Raw genomic sequence first — 24,174 nt, 5'->3', positions numbered from 1 at the left:
CCGTTCTAATGTTAAAGTGGAAAGCTAAGTAAGGAACACGATTCCTTCTCTAATTTTTATAATCATAAACCTAACAATTAAAACATTACTTCATTTAACAATATTTATAAATTGAGAAAATTTATGTTTGTTTCACTGCTCTTAAAATTTAATCTTATTTTATTTAATTTAAAATATTTAGATTTTTAAACATTTAGGTTTATTAATTTGATTAAATACCCTTAACAATAAAAAGTTTATGAATTGCTGAAAATATCTTCACTCATCCATATATTCTTGGCAACCTAGCGATATTTAATGAGTGAGTGGGAATATTTTATTAATGTTAAAACTTTTACTATAAAGGATGTTAACTAAATTAACAAATATAAAAGATTAAAAAATAATATTACCAAACACATTTTCAAATTCAAACAATTTTTCAAAGATATTATTCAAAATAATATAAAATAGTGTCCGTTACAAAATTATTAACTTTTTCACATTATATTATTTATCAGTGATTTGTCTACACAATATAAATTTCTTACAGACTAGTCAACAATATAATCCGAATGCTTAAATCCAAATAAATCTAAAGAAAACATTTGCTATCATTCACATGACACATTTTGATATTTAGAAGTTATTTTTAATTTGAAATTATTCTATAAGTTACAAAATTCATATTTTTTACGTAATAGAGAAATGAGTTCACATTATTTATACAGTGATTTGCTTACACAATAATTAAATCATCATTAATATGAAATGGTGTCACTTCAACTTTTTGACTTACTTTAGCCTAGTTAGTAAATACGTGTTTTATACGTGAATTAGACGCTCAGCCGTTAATTCGCGTATAAAACACGTTTAACGTATGTTATAAAAATTATCGAATTATACGCGTATAATATAAATACCCGTATAATTCGCGAATTATACACGTATAATTCGCGAATTATTCGCGGTATTGCAAAGAAAAAAAAACCTATTGCTCACCCAAAACGACGTCGTTTTTAGGGGGTTTAATTCAAAATTACACGGTATCTCTTCTCTCTTCAGTTCTTCTCCTCCTCAGTTCTGCGACGGATGACATTTTCAGCTTTTTCCTCAGATCTTCAACTTTTTCAGCTTTTCTGCCAATACTTCTCCTTCCTCAGCTCGGACGGCGAACTGGTTGAGATTTTAACGGGTTTGTGTTTGTGTTTGGGGGAGAAGAATAAGTTTAAAGAAAGGAAAGTATTGGCAGAAAAAATAACCTGTAAAGCAGATGCATTGGTGGAACTCTGGAAGAAGCAGTGGCTTTGTGGGTGACAGGGTGAGACCGTGAGACACTGAGAGATGATTTGATTGAAGAAGAGAGGGAGGGGGGTTTTGAAGATGGGTCACGGGGTGTTTAATTTGTGTTTGTGGTGGATTTCATTCAACACTCAACACTGTAACTGTAGATTGCATTTTATAATTCTATTGCATAAACAAAACAAAAAAATATATATATATTTTCTATTGGTGGGATAGAACAAGACATGGGGTGGGATAGAACAAGACATGGGCCTGGGAATTTGTTAAGGCAAAGAAAAAATTAACGTTACCATAGGCAAAAGCAAAAGCAAAAGATTTAATTTAAGTCAATGCTGAGATACATTAATAATTAGTCCATAAAAATATTAAAATTAGGATTAATATTACCGTATTTTTCAAAACGTATTATTGATAATATACCGTATTAAACCCGTATATATCCGTATCGTATTTTTTTCGTATCCAAATTTTATGACCGAATTTTTATAAACGTATTTTTCACTGTTTGCCGTATTATACCCGTAAAATTCCCATACTCTTTTTTTATTGTACCCGTATTTACTAACTAGGCTTTTTAGAGAGAAATATTATCTGAGTTATACTCCTAATATGGCCGATGAGGTCAAGTTAGAAAAAATGGACGGTACAGAGTTTCGTTTAAATTTCTTGCAGAATAATGTGACAGATAAAGTCAACAATATAATCAGAATGCGTAGTATTGCCCTCACTAAAAATGCAACTCGGTCATCTCGGGTTCCACGCCTGGCTTTTTTCTCATTTTCTCACCTTTGTTTTTGACTTTTTACGATACGACTCTTCCACCGTTGATGTGTTTTCACACGCTGGATTCAACCAAACTGTGGGGCCTTCACTTTTAAGGTCTTTGATTGGCTCTTTTTCTGATGATAATAATCATCATCTTAGAATTAATGAAAGTTTGCTCAGACCTTCCAAAAGTTTGCTCCAAATTTCCGGTTTTTACGAGATGACTCTTCCACCACTGATGTGTTTTTATACGCTGGATTCAACTAACCTGTGGGGATATTAAGGTGTTTGATTGGCTCTTTTTGTCATAATGATATCATCATCTTGGAATTAATGAAAGAAATTCTATTTTTAATCGCGGGAAGGGGGCCCATTACTTCCAGGGGGCACTGGCGGTCTAGCCTCGTTACTTCCTAGTTCTCACTCATCAATCACGGTGTTCAGACTTCAGACCCACTCATCAATCACGGCATTGGAGTTAGGTGACCATGTTTTTTACTATTGTCAACTAATTTCTTCGTTTCAGAAGTTAAACATGACAGTTGGATTCTAATTTCATAAGGTTTGGAATATACAATAATGCTAGGTTATCGATTTTTTTACACTAAAATCTTATATAGACCTATGTATTCTGTAATTCACACTAGTAAATCAGACGCGTTTTACGTTATTAATTTTTTTTCTAGTGAACGGCCATTCATCAACTATGAACGACCGTTCATTTACGATAGACTCTCGTCCATATTATATAGAAAGGGGTCTATTTATTACGGACGAGTGTCCCAATTTAAAGGACACCTGTCCATCAATAAAATAAAATAATTTTTTTTATAAAAATTAGGAACGATCGTTCATTAGTTATGGACGACCGTCCCTTGATTTTGGATACCCGTCCACAATTAAAAAATTAGGGACGACCGTTCATTAGCTATGGATGGTCTTCCCTTGATTTTGGACGCCCGTCCATAAATTGTGGACGGGCGTCCCTTGATTTTGGACACCCGTCCATAAACTGTGGACGGGCGTCCCTTAAGTTTGGAGGAATGGACGCCCGACCCTTTTCGTTCTTACTTACTCTCACTGCATCTTTCAAATATCTTCGATCGGTTTAGCCTAACTCCAAAACTTTATCAAGAGCTTTAGTCGTAGACTAACCTGGATGGGGGCTCCATTTTTTCTAATAACAGCATCATAACCATCTACCTCCTTCCCAAACCTTGTTTTCAAAAGATCTCCTGAGTTACCAATAACAGCACAGCAGCCAAACTGCCGGGGAAAACATGGTGGCGTTTCAAGAAGTACCAGGGAAAGTTTCTCCATGCATAAAGTTTTATTCTGACGGCGGTTGCTGCAATAAAATAGGAACCACATCAAACTACGTGTGGCTACCTAGTAAATATTAATCCAAAAATGAGCATTCACAGAGAAACTTGTGGTCTATTCTATTGAGTAATACATTATTCTTGAATTTATACTGGGACATTTTATCTTAATGAGTTATCCCAAATGCAGGCAGCCATTTGATTTTATAATTTCTCCAAAACTAAAAAGACAGCAATCCTGCTTTACTTTTTTTTTTTCATGAAATGACAAGAAAGGGATACAATGTTTTAAATTGTTCAATTTTAGAACACTTTCAATATTTAAGTTAAGTTAGGTAATTAAGAGAAATATATATATATATATATATATATTTTTTTTTTTTTCTTAAATACAAATATTAAAGTATCTACCCTTAAACTTAAGTTTCTTATCTTGTGATGTTACAGCAAATATCTAATATTTGAATCTCTTATACGTATCATTTTCATCAATTTCAAATGACGTTGATTTATCAAAAATTGTAGAAATTTGTCTTCTGGAATTTACTAGGTAAATAGAAATCCAAACTAAAAAAAAAAACTACAAACTTCTACAACAAAATATGGGGTCTTAACGGCTCCGTTTGGTTCATAATTGGGTGTTTTTGGGAAAAGTTTTCCGAAAAAAGTTAAAAAAAAGTTGAATTGGGCAGGTATTACGATGTAGAATTTATAAATTCTAAAATACCCCCTATATTTGTTTATTTACAAAACACCCCCTATAATAAAATCTTAAAAGTTAACAAAAACACCACCAACCCAATGTCAAATACGGATAGCCGGCCACCACCGCCGGAGGGTGGCCGGGTTCACCGTATTGGCGCATGACCGGCTGGATCTTGCCGGTCGTGCGCCGATATGGCCTTTGCCCGCCAGATCCACGGTGGATCTGGCCGACAAAGGCCAGATCTACGGCCAGATCTGGCCGTATTTTCTCGTCAACGATGACCAACAAACGGTCGTCGTTGATGTCAACGACGACCGTTTGTTGGTCGTCGTTATAAACCGTTATGGCCAAAGATCTGGCCGTCAACGGCCAGATCTTTGGCCTTAGATCTGGCATTTTCCGGCCAGATCCACCGTGGATCTAACCGGAAAAGGCTAGATCGGCGCACTACCGGCCAGATTCAGCCGGTAGTGCGTCATCCTAACAGATTCCGAACATTTTCCGGCAGTGATGGCCGGAATCTGGTAAATATGAATTATTGGGGTGTTTTTGTAATTTTTAAAAAAATATTTAGGGGTATTTAATTAAATTATAAAATTTAAGGGGTTTAAAAAAAATTGAATAATATTGGGAGTAGTATTCCCAAAAATCAAGGCTTCGTTTTGTTCAAAATTTGAGGGTTTTGGGAAAAGTTTTTTTAAAAAAGTTAAAAAAAAGTTGAATTGGGCGGGTATTACGATGTAGAATTTATAAATTAATAAAATACCCTTTATGTTTGTTTTTTTACAAAATACCCCTACAATAAAACATTAAAAGTTAACAAAAATACCCCTAATCCACCCTCAAACACCCCCAGCCGGTGACCACCACCGGAGGTGGCCGGAGTCGCCTTATGGGCGCATGACCGGTTGGATCTTGTAGGTCATGCGTCGCTATGGCCTTGTCCGGCCAGATCCACCGTGGATCTGGCCGGAAAAGGCCAGATCTGGCCGTATTTGGTCTCAACGACGGCCAACAAACGGTCGTCGTTGATGGTCAACGACGATCGTTTGTTGGCCGTCGTGACCGAGTGTTACGGCCAAAGATCTGGCCGTCAACGGCCAGATCTTTGGCCTTAGATCTGGCCTTTTCCGGCCAGATCCACGGTGGATCTGGCCGAAAAAGGCTAGATCGGCGCACTACCGGCCAGATTCAGCCAGTAGTGCGCCATCCTACCAGATTCCGGCCATTTTCCGGTAGTGGTGGCCGGAATCTGGTAAATGTGGATTGTTGGGGTGTTTTTGTAATTTTAAAAAAAATATTTAGGGGTATTTAATTAAATTAACAAATTTAGAGGGTTTAAAAAAAATTAAATAATATTGAAAATAGTATTCTCAAAAATGAGAGATTTTGGGTATTTTACTGTTTAACTTTTTTGGGAATACCAAGAGTAGTATTCCCAATCTTGAATCAAACGGAGCCCAAAGTTTTTGGGTATTTTACTGTTTAACTTTTTTGGGAATACTAAAAGTAGTATTCCCAATTGGCAACCAAACGGAGCCAACATTTTTGTCCTTAACTTTTGACTGTTCAGGCCCAACCTTTTGAAAAGTGACAGTTTAGTCCCAAGGGCTAAAAGAGGTAATTGCTTTTTGAATTCAGTTGACAATTGAAGCATATATAGAAACTTGTACCGCCATATAATATAGGTGGCCTTTTAAGTGAATTTAAACTTGAAAAATGCTATCCTTACAAAGACTTATATAAAGAGGGCTACAAAGTGACATCAGCAATAAGAAAAAAAAACAAAGAAAAAACGGAAAAAGAGAGAGAGAAATCATGAAAATCAAAGGTGGAGATTGTCTTTGTATGCCCCATTTGTATGTGTCTTTGTAAAACTAGCATTGCTCTTTAAACTTTGTGGTCCTGATGGATATAAAGAGTCTTGTACTCATCATCATACATATCAATAGGAGTGCTTAACGACTCGGCTCAACTCAAGTTCGGCTCGTTAACAGCTCGGTTTGTCTGATAACGAGCTGGCTCAGCTCAGTTCATGAGACAGAATGAGCCAAGTTAGAGCCATGCTCGGCTTGGCTCATTAGGCTCGCGAGCCGAGCTTGGCTTGAAAAATCAGGGCGTTTTTTAAGGTTTTCTAAAGTAATGGGATTGAAATAATTATGCAACACAAGTTTTAAAAAATAACAAAATGGCCCCCATTGTTAAAATCCCTAAATCGACGACAGATGAACACTTGCCATAAAATTCATCCCAAAGTCACGATTTTCATCGCCATCATTAGCACAACTTTCAGTCAGATTTTCGTCATCAAATATTGTCTTCTTCGTTGGATTTTCGTCGCATTTCTTTGCATTTTTCTGTTCGTCGCAATTTCTTTGCATTTCTCTGTTGCCGTGAAAGGGATCTGCGACGTCGTCGACCGTGGGAGAGATTATATAAAGCACAAGGTGTATTCATTTACACCTAGTCGACGCTTGGCTATTAGAAAAAGGGCAGATGCCAAAAAAAAAAAAAAACAAATAGAAGAAAGAAAAACAAAAAAAAAAAAAAACACTTAAGCCCAGAAAATCAACAGGAAAAGGGTAGACACCAAAAAAAAAAAAAAAAAAAAAAAAAATTCTGCAAGTATCTAGAGCTGGCTCGCGAGCCGGCTCTAGTTCGGCTCGATAAGCCGGCTCAAAATATTCTCAAATTCATTATGAGTTGAGCTGAGCCATAGAATCTGAGGCTCGGGTCGAGCTCGACTCGTTTCTTAACCCCATTTCACGAGCCGAGCTTATTGCATGGGAAACTTCTTTGAAGACAGTTCCATCAATGAATATTACTGGCAATCACAAAGAAGTTGTTTTGCGTCTCAACTGCCAACACCCTGTAATCTACTCATTGCTGCTGGAATTTTTTTTTTTTTTTGCCTTTTTAATAAGGGGAAGTTAGAATCCCAGATATCAAAACATGGTGGCACATTGTTAAATTCTGAAACTAACATAAGGTGAGAAAATGTAATTCATCCCTTTTTTTTTTTTTTCCGAACCATACAATTAAACATTGATCTATTAATTTTGTAGGGCATACATATATTATTTTACAATTATAATAAATTTATGTTAGATAAAAAATTAAGTTTCAATAAAAAAAAGTTTAACAACATACAAGGAATGTGTGGAGAATAAATTAAAATATAATTTGAAATTTTAACAAATCTAACTACAAGCCAACAGAAATTAATGGCCACCTGCAATGGTGTGGCTAGCTTTTTAATTCAGAAAAATAAACTCACTTCAATTTTGGTAAGTGGTAAAAAAATCTAAAAAAATACATGAAACACTAACACATATCACTATCATTGCCAATAAGGGAAAATTTCTATACTTCTTAAAAGATAACGAATACCGATTGCTAACCGAATTAAATGATTTTTCCGAGGTAAATGAACATTGTCCAATTTTTAAATATTAATACTTAAAAGCTAAGAAAAGCATAATAAAGATCCCAAATCAGGAATTATATGCTTGAATTATAGAGATTGGAACTTTTATACATCTATATCCGAACCTTACAACTTGCATATACTATGAACGTTTCGAATAAGACATTTCATGCCACAAAAATCACATCCTAAATTACAAATCAATCACTGTAATCTTACCATGTATAGCAGCAAATTCTCGAAATTATACATACTGCTCATACTTCCCATATCCAGAAATTCCAAAAGACATTCCAAATACGCTAGTTGCAGACAAGATATTACAAGAACAAGAAATATAGCGAACTTTTTTCTCTTTACATCCAGTACGATGGCCATCAAATTCATCATCTAATGTTATTGGCATAGCGGATAACTTCACAACATTAAAAGTCCTACCATAGCTTGGAGGATAACAATCAATAAGTTAACTAGTTACATGGATTTTAGTGAGCAGAAGTAGCAGTATTATACACTCAGTTTCAGCGAGCGAATAAATTTCTCAACTCCCCACTGCTATCATGTCACTGAACCAAGCGACATTGGCTCTTCTTTCTGCTGTAACTTCTTGTAGAAGAGGATGTAACAATATCTTTGTTCAAAACGCTATTTGTTGTGTCCTTAAAAACCCCAATCAGTCAAACAACTTGGCTTTGAAGTAACCGTTTCCACTTCGATCTCTCCAGCAAGCATGTTAACGACGCGTGACATTAGTGGCCGTAACATTGGTGATGCTTGACTGCACAATAGGCAACTCCAATTATTCGTAGAGCTTTGATTTCATTGAACCCTGCTAAATTAGGATCCATCAGCCCCAAACTTTGGTTACTTTCATGAAGACTCCAGGCCTAAAAATACAATATAGACCATTCAAAAAGCATGAGTTTTTGCATTAAGGTACATTGGAGAAAGAAAACAAAACAAGTAAAAATTCAAGTTTATTCTCTTTACCCATTCAAGAAGATAAATTTTTTCCCTATCCAAGCTAGTATCAGAGTTTGCTCTTCCACTCATAATCTCCAAAGCAACAACACCAAAACTGAATACATCAGCCATTTTTGTCAAGTGTCCACACATTGCATACTCCAGTGCCAAATAGCCACGGCAAGAAAATGGAGGGTTTCTCAAGGTTAAAATCCAAAAATAAAGTTTGGATATACAGATTGCTCTCACGGTCATTCTTATCAATACTTATATGTTGAGTATTTGAAATACTCACAACAAAATCTACTAGATATTTTGAAATACTCAGCAGCACATTCTAAAATGGAATATTAAGGAAGAATGGTAGTCAAGGAATGATTGAAGCAGCTTATCTGGTCCCTGCAACTCTGGTGCTGATGTGAGTTTAGTGTCATCATACAGCTTTGCCAATCTGAAATCTGATATCTTTTGGCAGAGTTTTGCATCAAGTAAAATATTACTTGTTTTGACATCTCGATGTATGATCTTTGGCCTAGAATCCTCATGAAGATATGCTAGATCTCTTGCAGTTCCCAAGCATATTTTGAACCAGGTAGGCCAATCAAGATGCCTCCCCCTTCTTCCTGCATAAACATAGCTGCAATCGTTAAGATCTTCCAAGAGTTATTAACGTTGATAATTGAGAAATCACCGACAATTTATCTCCAGAAATGACTTGGAGCTTATTAAAATAATGTCAAATCAGCTCTTTGGAAATCATTTCCTTACTCTTGTACTAAATGCATTTTACAGAGTAGTGCAAATATTTCTCTTTATATATTAAAACATTTGAAAGTCATCACAAATGTATTTTGTACGGCAAAATTCATTGTTTATAACTGGTAGTAAATCATCGGAGAGAAATCACTTGCACTAATTTGGAGTTGCTTGGAAGAAAAGCAAATAAACTAAGGTTGATCATCAATTAGCATCTTCATACCAAACAATACTTGATCAAGACTTTTGTTTTGAAGATAGTCATAAACAAGGAGGAGCCTAGTTCCCTCGATGCAGCAACCATCTAATTTCACAAAATTGCGATGTTGCAATGCAATTATGGTAGCAATCTCATTAACAAACTTATTTTTCCCTTGGCAGGATCCTAGTGAAAGTTGCTTCACAGCTATTACCCTTCCATCAGAAAGTGTACCCTTTAGCACCAGATTTATTAACATAAATCATAGCTGCTCCATCCTTGGTGAGTTTCCAAAAGCTAAAATTCACCTATTTTTCCTGTTATACAACATCTCAACCCAAGTTCCCAGTGTACTATTCATCGTTTATAACTTGTAAATGTAAGATATAAAAGTTACCTATTACAAAGGTCCAAATCCTCCCTGGCCAAGCTTATTTGGACGGTCGAAGTCTTCTGTTGCAGACCTCAACTCAGCATCACTGAAAATTTTTAGTTTAGGTCCTATTCCAAGTAGCACTACATATTGAAGCAAGATAAAAGAATACATAACGTTGAGGATTTACATGACAAGAGATGAATTACAACAGAAGCTTTGCCTATTTCATGGAATATGCCATTCCTAGTTTTGAAATTAGATATTAGAAGCCCATATTTTGTATCTGTTATAAGGATGAGATATTATATATCTGTTATTTATGTTTCTTCGGTGCACCGAAACAAAAATCACATTTATGCTACACCTATATTCTGGAATGCTGAAGTGAAATGCAAATTCATTGATTTTCAAAAACAAACTTGGTCGCAAAGATTTTACAACTTCTATTTTCTAAAAAATCTATTTGGCACTCTTACCTTCTGCATCATCATTATCTCTTTTTATCCTCAAGTGAAGAATTAAAAATATCAGTATCAAACCCAAACTTCCAAGAGCTACAGCAATACCAACAATCAACCCACTCTTCTTCTTCTTTCGTCTAGTACCAACAGTTGGTGTGAAATCTGAGTAGGAAAATTCAGTATGTCTATTAGAAAGCATTTAAGCACTGTTATTGTAACTCATCTTATACGAAGATTCAAAAGAATGTCATAGTTTACCTGGAATGACACTTAAGAGCTGAAATTAATGACCCATAGCTACCTCGGTCAGGTATGCAACAGGTCCCTTTACCAGCCCATAATAAGTGAATTTCAAGATAGTTCTCAGACACATTAGCATTAAATTTGTTTGTAATTGCTTTTCCTTCCCCACCTGCTCTTGTTGATATGTCAAAATCTTTTAACTGGAGAGTCCTACAGTATCAATTAGGAAAAAAAACAGATGAAATTGTAATAGTCAAAACTATATATATAATAAGGGTATGAACCAAAATTTTCCAGTGAATGCTTACCTGAATATAGATATCAAAAACATGCCTTCCAAGACTCATCCACTTTTGTGAGCCCTGATCACCAAAAACTGTCTCAGCAAAGGACAAACTTACATTGTGAAGTCCATTCTCCAGACTAAGTCCATAGAATCTAAGTGATCCCGAGGATTGCCTTGAAGACTGATAAAGCTTCAGGCCTGCGGTGCCAGTCACTTGCGAGCCAATATTTTGAACATTGAGTGTTAAATTGTCCTTCAGAAAACAAACCCGCATCACTAATTGCCAATTTTTCGGTATCAAGTACAATACAAGAAGCTCCACCAAGATCATAGCCATCGGCCTCACACACTATAATATCAACCTTCATTTCTTCACCACCACACTTGATTGCAAAACTTGAATCTGCTATTGCAAAAATACACTATGCTATCAATTTGGTCCAGTTATCCCAACTGGAGCTGAATTAACAAACAATTTATAAAGCCACAGTAGCATCTATATTTAAGCAAAATAATGCACGGAGAAAGGTAAATTGGTAGTACACTAAATTTTAGAAAAATAATTATACATCAGAAAGAAAGACGCTTACAGCGCAGTGCATTCTTATTGCAGAGAAAGTTTCTCTGTAGATAGTTCAATCCTAGGAGACTGTTGGCAAGCACAGAGAACATTACCAGTTATCTTTGTTAAAGCAGCATATTCCCTTGCCGAGGTTTTATATTTCTAGTAATTTTTTTCTTTAAGTGAGAGCCTTTTTTCAAAAATAAAATATAATACCTTATTTATCAAAAATGAAACTATAACTAACCTGATGTTTGAGCTTTCAAATGTGAAATTGTTGGCCACTAGATTCCTGTTCAATTCAATGCAAAGATAAATTATACTTCAAAGTTTGAAGTATACTAACTAGAGATGTATTATATTAAAATCAGAGCATGACAAATAATCAACTATATTAGAAAGACATCAGAAATGAGCTGCGACTTTATTGTACGCCAAATGGTTATTCCAAGTGACATTTGTTTGGACATCAGAAATTCAAGCGCAACAAGGCAATTAGTCGGGCACTGTTAAGTATTTCTGATAATTGTCACATGATAAGAGAAAACTGAGTCACTAAAGTGCTAAGTGTAGGCCATGAAAATGAATACTCAACAATTTCTCATAGTGTCGTCTGGTTCTCTTGAACTGGCATGATTGTTGTAAATTTTATTATTGATTAATTCATACAATCATGTAAAACATTATAATCTATTAACAAAACAAGGAAAGAGGATTATTGAGCTCCACAATGCCTAAGGTCCAAAGCAATGTTTGATTTTTAGAAAATGAAGATGGAAAACGAAGTTATTATGGTTCAAGAGACATACAGCTGTTTTGAACCTATAGTCACCCACGGGCCACGATAGAAAAGTTCCTGATAGATAATTGTAAGATAAATCTCTACAGGAGTATATTAAGCACCAGTTAGAAGGAATCATATGCAGCAACATACAAATCTAAAAAAGGAACAAATCACTCAAGATTTTCAATTGCTTTCATCAATTACTTGTCACAAAAAAGTGATTACAACTAACTATAGTTAAGATTTTTGAATTTTAAATGGGGTGGCCTATTTCCAAGATACATATCAGGAGCACTAGTCCCTTTTCATTCTTCTTCATTGTGCATGGAAAAATCTTTGTTTGAAGATATTTATTAATCTATTCATGAAACATCTGGCACATACCTCTCCACTCTTCTAAATTGGAGCCTCTATAACTTTCAAGGCAGATACAACAAAAATGGATATATAAGATCCATCTAACTAGACAAGATATAATAGGGCATAATTCTCAAGATAACTGAAATTAAGGCTTACATGTTTTGAAGATATAGAGTATTTTGCTGAGGAAGGTTCCTGACAGACAATTGTTTCCAAGAAACCTAGTGAGAGAAGCCAAAAACAAGTGATGTACATTTAATGAAAGAACAAGGATCAGAGAAAATCTAAAATAAGAAACTAAAACTAACTTAAATACAAAGTACTTAAATAAAAATATCTACTAGGGTTTAAACACCAGCACGGCAGCACTCAATAAAGAAAAATTTCAAATTAACCCATATCAATCCAAATGGATCGTGAAATTATCAGAAGAAATGGCGTTGTGAAGAAACACTCCATTGATCATGTTTTAAGAGGTATTTATGACTTTTACGTTTTGGCTTTGGGTTTAAGAATTAAGAATTAGATGAACAATTGATTTAGGCATAAGCTGATTCTTATTCTTTAGCCTCTATCTACTTGGGCTTTTTGTAGTGATATCTATTTTACCAATGGGCTAGTGGATTACAAGAATGCTAAATATACCCCATCTCTTTGGAAGTGTTAATTTTGAGATAAGACTTTACAAATGGGTACGTTTAAGAATAAGTTAGGGCATGCTTCTTTGTTTTTAGTTCTACGTGAAAACTGGAAAGAATTAACTTAAAAAAAAAAAATAGATATATTTGTTTAAAATTAACCGAAAAATACCCAAAAAAAAATCCTTTAAAAAAAGGAACAGTTTCTTTATATACAAATAACTAAGCTTAATCAGAAATCAAAATGCACTTTTGAGAATTATTTTTTGGTTACAAGAAGGAATAAGAGAATGTACCTTCGATAGGATCAGTAGTGACAATATGAGCAGTTGATTTTTGAAAGATGAAGAAAACGATGAAGCAAATACAGAATAAATGAGCGAAAGATGACGACGAAGAAGAAGATGATAAATCAATTTGAGCAGTTGATAGTTGAATTTTGGGCATACTTGGTGATTCACTATATATGTAATTGCAAAATCAAACGATGAAGGTCAAATTTGACTTATATAAATCAAACGTAGGGAAATGAATGGGAAAATCCATACAAATTTGTCAGAAATTGCAAAGCCACTAGTACTTCTAGAATCACTCCTTTTATGTCCAGTGCAAATAAACTCTCCCCCCACCCCCAAAAAAAAAAAAAACAGACAAGTTTCAATCATGTCTCCTCAAATTTGATCTGGTTATAGGTGCAAACTCTTTTGGCTTAGGAAAAATACACACTTAAAAGGATAAATTGTATACACAACTCTAGGGAAAGTTTTAACCAAAAGTTAAGATTCATCTAAAGCATTAGAAATAATCTACACAATATAGCATAAACAGTTCAATAAAAAGTTATGAATAACTCAAAAATCAATGCCAATAAAACAAAATTAACCCAAAACCCATTCTCAATCTAAGTGAATATAATATATCTATACTTAAACAAAACTTGAAAAATATGAAAATTTCCCTAAATTTGGTAGAGAGAAAAAGAGATTACAGTTTAGTGATGTGGCAAGTTGAGCCATTTTCAAAAGAACAGTCACATTTGATAACAAGATTATAGTCCTCCAAGCTAGTTGCGTTTATAGCAGCTCCACTGCACGGCTCTCCACTTATGTTCCACCATCTTGGGTCTGCTTGTACATCCCATTGTTGAAATGTCACATTTGATAACAGGATTATAGTCCTCCAAGCTAGTTGCATTTATAGCGGCTCCACTGCACAGCTCTCCACTTATGTTCCACCATCTTGGGTCTGCTTGTACATCCCATTGTTGAAATATTGAGTTCAATGCTCTCACTGCTCACCACAACAAACCAACCAATGCAAATTTCCATAAAAAGATTATATAAATCACATATTTTCATAAAATCAATGATCTTTGAGGCCATGGGTATATCAGGAAGCATTCAAATTGCTTAGAATTGAGAATTCACCATCTGGGTTTATCATAGTTGAAGTAAAAGGTTAATAACAATAATCCCACGTAGTTATATTTAAATGATAAAAATCCCCCTAGAGTTATGGTAATACCAAAATTCTCTTGTGGTTAAGTTTTTGGTTTAAAAAAACGATAAAAGATAATTTAGTAAATATTTATTAATCATCGTACTATGCTACTATAAACTTTAATGGTATATTAACTATTTATAACAGTAAAAAAATTCGGCTATGTTTGGCTTAGTATTTTTATCTATATTCTGGATTCTATTCTCCAAATAATGTTTGGCACATTATTCCAGAAATATTACCCTATTTTTTAATTACTTTTAGACCCCATAAGGTTATTAATTTCACTAAATACCCCCTAAAAAAAAGTTTAAAAATTAACAAAATCACCCCCATTAACCCAACTTGTCAGATTCCGGCAACCACCGTCGGTGATAGCCAGAATCTGTACAACGGCCTAACTTCCGACCAGAAATGGCCGGAAGTTCACCTATGTGGCCTTTTCCGGCCAGATCCACCACGGATCTGACCGGAAAAGGCCAGATCTGGCCTTCAGCAACGGCCAAAGAAATGGCTGTCGTTGACGGTTAATGACGGCCAAATCTTGGCCGTCGTTGACTAAAAACGACGGCCACATCTTTGGCAGTCACTGACAGCCAAAGATGGCCGTTATTTGGCCTTTTCCGGCCAGCGACGTCCATAACAGACCGTAGATCTGGCCTTTTTCGGCCAGATCCACCATGGATCTGGCCGAAAAAGGCCATAACGACGTGTTACAGCACAGATCTGACCGGTCTGTGCCGTAACAAAATTTTTCGGCCAGATTCCGGCGGTGGTGGCCGGAATCTGGCACTGCAGGTGGTAGGGGTGTTTTTGTCATTTTATCTGTTAGAGTCTTTAATTAAATTAGTAAACCTAAGGGTTTTTTTACAAATTTTTAAAATTTACCTCGTAATACTCCCCTATCCAATAACTCAATACTATCCCCAAAGTCCTATCCAAAATACTAAACCAAACGCACCCCATATTATTTCTGAAATTTTGTTATTTTATTAAATCTTTAGGGGTTAGGAAAAACCCAAGTAAGATTTTATTTTATTTTTGAATAATAATTATTAGGGTCGTTTTCCAACCTTCCTTGAGGTTTGAGTTTTGGTCAGTCAAACCCCTGCTGGTTTAAAATATTATTTTACATATCCCCTCACATCTCAAAATATATCTCAGATCTCCCCTCAGAAAGATAGAGTTGTTTGTTACCAGAATTTTTTAACAAGGAAGACTAAATTTCATAATCACCTTTGAGTATACACAACTTCATTCATACCAACAAACACTCCCATACACCTAGACCTGGCAAATGAGTGGGGCGGGGCGGGTACGGGTCAAACGGGCCGAGAATGTAAACGGTTAATGAAGTATAAAAATAAAACCCAAGTAAGATTTTATTTTAAATTTTGAATAATAAGTATTTAGCGTCATTTCCCAACCTTCCCTGAGGTTTGAGTTTTAGTTAGTCACGCCCCTTTTGGTTTAAAATATTATTCATATCCACTCACATCTCAAAATATATCTCAGACCTCCCCTTAGAAAGTTAGAGCCGTTTGTTAGCAGAAATTTTTAACAAGGAAGACTATATTTCATAATCACTCTTGAGTATACACAACTTAATTCATACCAACAAACAAAGAAACACTCACTTGGGAATTTCATGGAACACATTGTAGACAAACCCGTTTGACTCCTTCAAGCCTTTTTATAGAATTAAAAGTACACATATGTAATAAAGATACAACCAAGCAAGCACAGGACACAAGCAATTGACATAAAAAGGACAAAGAGAAACAAGAGAAGGGATCATTTCCTTTTCCTATACATTTCTCCATTAGCTAATAGGTACTTCTAAAATTTAGTTAACAATTCCAAATAAATTTCAATTGCAAAATATAAAACTACCTGGACGGTTAGACTTGAGTTGAGAGGAGGACAGGCTGGATTGGAGTTCAGGGGATGATCGGCGATGAGTGACACCGGTGACGGTGACAAACTGACAGTTAGATAGTGAGAGAGAGGAGAGGGCATGCGACCACGACGGCTTGATATGAGAAATTGAGAATGAAATGAAATGAGATCGACGGTTACCCCTTTCAATTTAATTAATAAATATAATTAAAAAGGTTAAAATTAGAAAATCTGAAAAGAGGTGGGTGAATTCCCCCGATGGTGCCAACGATGTTGCAAATCCACCCACCACAAAAATGAAATGTTTCATTAGCAGTTTTGATGGAATTTTCAACTTAATTTTGTCCCTCTTTATTTAGCTGTTAAACAAAATAGAATATATTTTGCTAAATGGGGTTCACTTCAAACTGAAAGCTAACTACTCATGAATTAGTGAAGTTTAATATTTCTTAAACAATAACTAAAACAAATAATTAATTTGTAAAAGAAATAAAATACACACATAAAAGAAAGGGAAAGAGAGAGTACCTTCAATAGGGTCAGTAATTTGAGCAATGGTGAGTTGTGAAATAAGAAGAAAAAGATGAAGCAAAAGTGGGAAAATCCTAAAGAAAAAAGTAGCATATTGGAATTTGTAAAGTTGAAAATGAATCAACATATTGGAAAATTAAATAAGATGCAATTCTAATCACGTATGTATAGAAATATTATTAATCAAAGTATAATGTTTTCGTTAAAATAACAAAAAATTACACAAATTTTTGAAATTTTCAATTTAAGGACACTCAACGGTGAATTATCATTACACTTTCAATTTAAGGACACTCTAACAATGAATTTTTCAAAAAACGAAAGAGGTTAATTAAGGTGAGTAAAAAATTAAGAAAATATTGAAGCTACCAAACAATCTTATTTGTTATTATAACAATCTTGAAAATTGTACAATCTAAAAACCAAATGAAGTTGTACCTGAAAAACGTGAAGCCAATATCCAACATCGATTATTTGTTAATTATCATATTATATATTTTAATGGCACATTAGGTTAAAGAGTGTTTACGTTAATTAGTTTCAGAATGAAAACAATATAATCGTAATACAATCATCCCACTAAAACCTATACGCCATTGATGTAGGATAGAATTAAAAACGGAGAAAATCATGAGAGCAAGAAATAGATAGAATAAGAGAAAAAATTGAAACAAGGAGAAACTAAATAGAAACAATTTATTCATCATATTATTTCTTTCATCAGTCTGCATACCAAAGACAAGAAAACAAGCCTATTTATAATGGTCTAAACAAAACAAAAAATGATAGAAATTTACTTATAGCAAGTCATTCAAATTATAGTCAAAGCGGAAAATCTAATATAAAATCTAAATATAACTTAAAAAAGTAAAGTCTCCAAGTTCCCAAAATAAAGTCTTTCCTTAAGTAACAATATTATTTCTATTCTTGATTCAGCAATAATCAGCATCAACCACTCTAAGCAATGGCATAGAATAAAAGAGAAAAAATTATAGAAAAAGAAGAAAGTTTGCGAATCTTACCGAAAAGTTAAGTTCTTAAGGTTCCAGTCTTACAAAAAACTTAAAGTTCTCAAGGTTTCTAAGCTCCTTTGGGAGAGGCCTAGAAATTATGTTGTGGCCAACCTCTCTAGCACACGAAAGACTAAATTATAACAAAATCAAAACTCATATACCAAAAATAATCATATATAATCTAAACTAGGCTTTCAATCATAAGGGTATTTTTCAATACTTACAATACTTCAATTGAGATAAATTTCTAATAAATGCAAGCAAGGGACTAGTGAAGTAATTTCATTCGATTCTACTGCAATGTTAAATAGAAACTAAACTAAATCAAATCTAATATAATGTCCATTAATTAGAAAATGATGAAGGTCAAATTTGACTTATACAAATCAAATGCAGGGCAATGAACGGGAATATCCATACAAGTTTGTCAAAAATTGCCAAGCCACTAGTTCTTCTTGAATAATTTCTTTTATTTCAAGTGCAAATACACTCCTGCAAAAAATAAAAACAAGTTTCAATCATATCTCCTCAAATTTGATCTGATTACAGATGCAATCTTTCTTGGCTTCGGAAAAATACACACTTAAAGGATAAATTGTATACACAACTTTAGGGTAAGTTTTAACCAAAAGTTAAGATCCATCTAAAGCATCAGAAATAATCTACACAGATAGCAAAAACCGTTCAATAAAAAATTATGAATAACTAAAAAATGAATGCCAATAACACAAAATTAACCCAAAACCTATTCTAAATCTAAGTGAATATAATCTGCCTATACTTAAACAAAACCTGAAACAAGTTAATATGAAACTTTCACTAAATTTGGTAGAGAGAAAAAGAGATTACAGCTCAGTGATGTGGCAAATTGAGCCATTTTCAAAGGAACAGTCATATCATAGTCCTCCAAACTAGTTGCCTTTATAGCGGCTCCACTGTAGGGCTCTCCACTTATGTTCCACCATCTTGGGTCTACTTGTACATCCCGTTGTTGAAATATCGAGTTCAATGCCCTCACTGCTCACCACAACAAACCAACCAATGCAAATTTCCATAACAAGCTTATAGAAATGCAAGCAAGCTTGCAAGTAATCACACATTTTTATAAAATCAATGATCTTTGAGGCCATGGGTATATCAGGAGGCATTCAAATTACTTAGAATTGAGAATTCACCATCTGGATTTATCTTAGTTGAAGTAAAAAGGTCCCAATGCCAATCTACATCTCGGAAGACTCAACTTCTAGTAGTTGATTTACTCCATTTATTCCTACTGGAGCATAAGTAAGAATACAATTTATAAAGCCATAGATAGATGGAAAATTAAAGAAAAAGAATTAAACAGTTGAAAGAAAGCAGCAACTTGAACATTCTTATTACAAAGGAAGTTTCTCTGAAGACTGTATGTTCAATTTGAGGACATTATTGACAATCACGAAGTTGTTTTTGTGTATCTCAACCACCAACACCATGTACTCATTGGCCGACTGGAAATTCAACAACTATTTTCTTTTCTTTTTAATAAGAAAAGTTATAATCCCAAATATTAAAACTGGGGTTGGGTTTCCCCCTTCCACCAGAGGATTCCCCAAGCCCTAGCCTAGCCCCACATTTTGCCATCCCTAACAACAAAAGCCATTATACTAGAACTTATAGACAGGGACAAAGATAGATTTACCCATAATGTTTAATTAGCCAAATCTAGAGATGATGTCATCGAGGATGAAGACAAAAAAGGCAGTGATAATCGAACCCTAAACAGAAATAAAATCTGAAACTTTATTGGTATAAACTTATAGTGTACTTATTGTGCATATTCACAAGACAACTAAAACATAAATATATAACTCTGTACAGTGATGAAAGCTGAATTATAATTGTAAACACGAGATTCTAAATCAAACTAGAGGAATATATACTTTACTAATTGCACCATTTGCCTGAATCTCCATGAGTCCTACAGTATATATTTAAAAAACGAATGAGGTTAATTAAGGTGAGTAGAAAATTAAGAAAACATTTAAGGTACCCAACAATCTTATTTGTTATTATAACAATCTTGAAAATTGTACAATCTAAAAACCAAATGAATTGTACCTGAAAAACGTGAAGCCAACATCGAACAGCAATGCTTAACACATAGAAGAAGTAAAATGTATAATTCCTCTTGTCAATTGATAGAATTAGGATTCAAAATTAGGTTATTTCAATAGAAATCGAAGATTAATTTATGAGATAGAAAACCCACCTGCTTGACTTTCATTTGATTCAAGTTTCTCCTGCATACATATAAAACAATAAAGTTAACAAAAGGAAGGAGAAACAAAGAATCATTAGTTCAAATGTTTTCGAAATTCAAATCTAATGATAAACCAATCAAATTGTTAATTCAAGTTTTAACTTCAACCAAATAAGTGTTTCATGAATATTTACTTGCTAACTCATGAAGAAGAGAAGAGATTGACTTGTCATACCTAATTTTCGGTCGATTTGATGATCTTGTCCTCAAGTGAAATGGTCATAATATGAGCAATCTTGGACTAATCTTCACCTGTTTCCGGTTTACATCTTTCGCTCAGTTTAGGACAACCTCTAATTATAAGTTTTTTCAAAGCAATGAGACGATCCATATCCTTGGGTAAAGATGACAATTCTGGACACTTCTCAATACCAAGAAATTGAAGTTTTTCCATTGACTCTGGTAGTGCCTTCAAGTTGGAACAATTTACAATCTCCAACCTTTCCAAATTGTTAGTGGAACACTGAATAAGCCATTGCGGGAATTCCACCAATTGTGGTAATTCTTTCATGTAAAGAACTCGAAGGCGAGGCCATGTGCTACTGAGTTCATCATGATTGTCTTGCTTATCCGATCCTATGCTCAAATCAAGATTAAGCCTTTCACAAGTGCGCAAACGAAGATGTTCTAATGAGCTTAGGCTTCTCACACCATGTGGTAATGATATAAGTCTTGGACATTCATAAATCCATAGTGATCGAAGACCTTTAAGGCAACCAATATCTTCAAACAAATATTCTAAATTATTGCAATTGGAAATCCACAAACTACGAAGGGAATTCAAGCAACCAATACCATTGGTTGGTAGATGCTTTTGTATCGTAGTTAACTGGAGATATCTAAGACTAATTAAGTACTTTACATCTCTTGTTAACGCTTTTAATTCCTCACATTTCATTAGTGATAGATATTCCAAATTTTGTAGCTTGTAAATGGAACTTGGGATTTCTTTTATTTTAGGGTTGTATCCTAGTTCAAGATACCTCAAATGCTTCAAATTACCAATTTTTTTAGGCACTACTTCAATATTTGAAGAACGTAAATCTAACATCCGCAAGAATTTGAATCTTGAGACGATAAATTCTAGAAATGATTGGCTAACACCAGTACTTCCACCAATAAATTGAAAAAAACTAATGCTTCTCAGATGGCCAAAGTTAGGTAAAAAGATTGGAACATCTATTTTAGGTGCATCAACAAAATGGAATGATAAGTGTCGATAACTTTTGGTACAAATTTGGTTAGTCGATTTCACTATTAAGCACTCATTTCTCATCAATGATGTGGCAAGATCATGCATGAGATCATGAATTTTAAACCAGTAGAAATTCTCATAACCTTGAACAATATCTTGGAAAAAAGATCTCGACATTAATTCTTTTATATATTGCATACCAATATTTTCCAAATCCTGATTTTCATTGTGGGATTGAAGAAGCCCATGGGCCATCCAAAACTGAACCAATTTATTACTATCAAAAGGATAGTCTTTTGGAAAAACGGAACAATAAACAAAACATTGCTTTAAGCGAGGTGAGAGATGATTATAACTTATTCTTAGAGCATTTAAAATCTTATTTTCATTTTGATCCAACTTCCAAATCTCATTATCCCTCAAATTTTTCCAATCTTGTTCAGAAGTTGAAGAATAAAGTAAACTTCCTAATGCTCTTACTGCCAATGGAACACCTCCACAATTTTTTACAATTTCCATTCCAATTTCCATAAGGTTGGGATATTGTTTTTCTTGCCCTTCTCTAAATGCAAATTTAACAAACACCATCAAGCATTCATCAAGAGAAAGACCTTCTAACTTGTATGTAGGTATAGTGCCCATAATTGAGGCAACACGATCACTACGTGTAGTTACGATAATTTTACTTCCACTAACACATTCCATCAATAAATTTTTTAATTCAAACCACAACCCATAATCTTCATTCCAAACATCATCCAAAACTAACAAATATTTTTCATGGCTTAAGATATCACGTAGAATTCTTTGCAACTGGTCTATATTCTCGTGAATATTTTTTTGCCCAGTTGCACATTGGATGATGTCAATTAATAGTTTTTTCAAAACAAACTCATCTGACACACATATCCACATTTTCAACGTAAAATATTCGTCCACCATTTTATCATTATACACCAATTTGGCAAGTGTGGTTATTCCTAGACCTCCTATACCAACAACAGGAATGACGGAAACATTTTCATGGCCATCACTAGGACGTAACAATAGTTTCATTATCTTGTTTTTATCTTTATCCCTACCAATAACATCTGAAGCATGCACAAATGAGTGAGTTTCCCTCTCCCAACCTATAACATGATTGCTATCAACTTTCTTAACGAGATTAAAACTATCCTTATCAGCTGCTATTTTTGCTAACCTCTTTTTAATCTCCTTAATTTCATGCCCCAAAGTAAAACGGAAAGCAACTGGATTTGAGGATGAAAAGAAGTGGCATACCTTACTTGTAATGCCCTTGCGATTCACAACTTGCTTGCGCAAATCTTCCACCTCAATCTCATCTAAAACATCTTCAGCATCGTAGCAGATCTCCTTAAGCTTTCCCCGCCAAACTTTCAGCTTCTCATTATGGATCTGTTCGTCCTCAGCATCTAAGAGAACAACTTTGATAGTGGTTAAGGTGTCAGCAAGCTCTTGTGCATCTTTTTTGACACCCCATGCCAAGCACATTTCGTTGGAAGCAAGGGATATCAGCTTATCCGAGACTTGCTCAGCAATAGCAGAGACGATAGTTTCTGCCATAATTTTGAAAGAAAGAAAGTTGCAGGCTGTTGTGTTTGTGAAGTGGTGAAATTGGATTGTTGTATGAAATAATCATAAGAGAGCATGGCATTATATATGGAGTGAGATTCATTGAGTTGCGTGGGGATTACATGAAGTATGCAATATAGTGAAGATTAGTATATATTCTTTGTCTTGAATGAATGTAAGCTGTATTACACATCCTTTAATTCTCCCCCAAGAAGAAGTATATACTAAGATTTTTTGCCTTGCATGCAGTTCAAAGAAATATGCAACCTAGTGAAGACTAGTATATATTCTTTGTCCTAAATGTAAGTAAACTAAGGCTTTGAATTTTGAAAGTAGTGTTGGGAGATAATTTATGTAAATATTCTTCAACTTTATTGTTTACAACAATATAAGCAACAACTTTAATTCAAGTATATATCCTTTCCTTCATTTATGTCTCCAACTTTTGGAAGAAAATTCTTTCCTTCACCCCTCTTCCATACTTTATTGAATTCCTTATTACCATTCATATTTTATTTAAGTGTATTACTATTTGATTTTTTAATTATAATTTTTTATATTAAACCCCAAGAATTATGTCATAAACTTTTGATCAATTCTCAGGTTTTAAGAATGCTTAACCCGAATTCCCTCATTTAATTATGATAACGTTTAAACAATATACTTCTATTTACTATATAATCAATGATTGAAGTTAATAAAATATAAAATAAATTGTTGTAACATACATATAACATGACAATGACAATGAGGCATTGATAATCTATGAATTTGTATGTCTATTATTATTTTATTGGCCAAATTACATTCCTCACCTATGTTTCGTGAAGGAACCTTTTTTTCTATCTTAGTTTCGGACACTAACGAAGTTGTCACTCATTTTTCACATTTGGCCGTTAAGCTTTACAGAAGGATACTCATGTCATTTCCCCTCACTTATTTAAAATTAATCAAACACTTTAGCCGCATCTGGCTAGGTCAAATCAAGGACAGGTTGCCCTGGCTTGCTGGC

The 24,174-nt window shown here is 34.2% G+C and overlaps 2 protein-coding genes and 1 pseudogene across 2 annotated transcripts; all 3 read right to left on the bottom strand.

Moving 5' to 3' along the window:
- Nucleotides 1-8,082: 8,082 nt before the first annotated feature.
- Nucleotides 8,083-8,722, bottom strand: LOC116107045 (annotated as a pseudogene).
- A 69-nt stretch (nt 8,723-8,791) lies between these two features.
- On the bottom strand, nt 8,792-11,004 carry LOC116107044 (probable LRR receptor-like serine/threonine-protein kinase At1g56140). The gene is made up of 4 exons (XM_031393341.1): nt 10,811-11,004; nt 10,518-10,712; nt 10,275-10,444; nt 8,792-9,090 (listed from the first exon to the last, which is right to left on the bottom strand). Exons 1-4 carry the CDS (start codon nt 10,831-10,833, stop codon nt 8,792-8,794), a joined length of 687 nt encoding a protein of 228 aa, XP_031249201.1. The 5' UTR covers nt 10,834-11,004.
- LOC116107043 (putative disease resistance protein RGA1) lies at nt 10,941-23,153 on the bottom strand. Its single transcript, XM_031393340.1, has 4 exons — nt 20,627-23,153; nt 18,925-19,092; nt 14,267-14,422; nt 10,941-11,191 (listed from the first exon to the last, which is right to left on the bottom strand). Exons 1-4 carry the CDS (start codon nt 23,151-23,153, stop codon nt 10,941-10,943), a joined length of 3,102 nt encoding a protein of 1,033 aa, XP_031249200.1.
- Nucleotides 23,154-24,174: the final 1,021 nt, after the last annotated feature.

The sequence above is a fragment of the Pistacia vera genome, unplaced genomic scaffold, assembly GCF_008641045.1.
Source record: "Pistacia vera cultivar Batoury unplaced genomic scaffold, PisVer_v2 Contig526, whole genome shotgun sequence".
Classification (NCBI taxonomy): domain Eukaryota; kingdom Viridiplantae; phylum Streptophyta; class Magnoliopsida; order Sapindales; family Anacardiaceae; genus Pistacia; species Pistacia vera.
The sequence above is the reverse complement of the archived record's forward strand: the minus strand, read 5'-3'. Positions and strand labels throughout refer to the sequence as shown.

Bases quoted from the DNA above. Each gene is read 5' to 3' on its own strand.
- LOC116107044 (XM_031393341.1), bottom strand. From the start codon at position 10,833: ATGTTTTTGATATCTATATTCAG. The intron at 10,445-10,517 runs GTAAACTATGAC...GCTTTCTAATAG, and splicing joins GCTCTTAAGTGTCATTCCAG to ACATACTGAATTTTCCTACT. The intron at 9,091-10,274 runs GTAAGAGTGCCA...ATGTTTATGCAG, and splicing joins AGATAATGATGATGCAGAAG to GAAGAAGGGGGAGGCATCTT.
- LOC116107043 (XM_031393340.1), bottom strand. From the start codon at position 23,153: ATGGCAGAAACTATCGTCTCTGCTATTGCTGAGCAAGTCTCGGATAAG. The intron at 19,093-20,626 runs GTGAAGATTAGT...TGTGGTGAGCAG, and splicing joins AAGATGTAAACCGGAAACAG to TGAGGGCATTGAACTCGATA. The intron at 14,423-18,924 runs GTAATCTCTTTT...TGTGGTGAGCAG, and splicing joins ATTTGCCACATCACTGAGCT to TGAGAGCATTGAACTCAATA.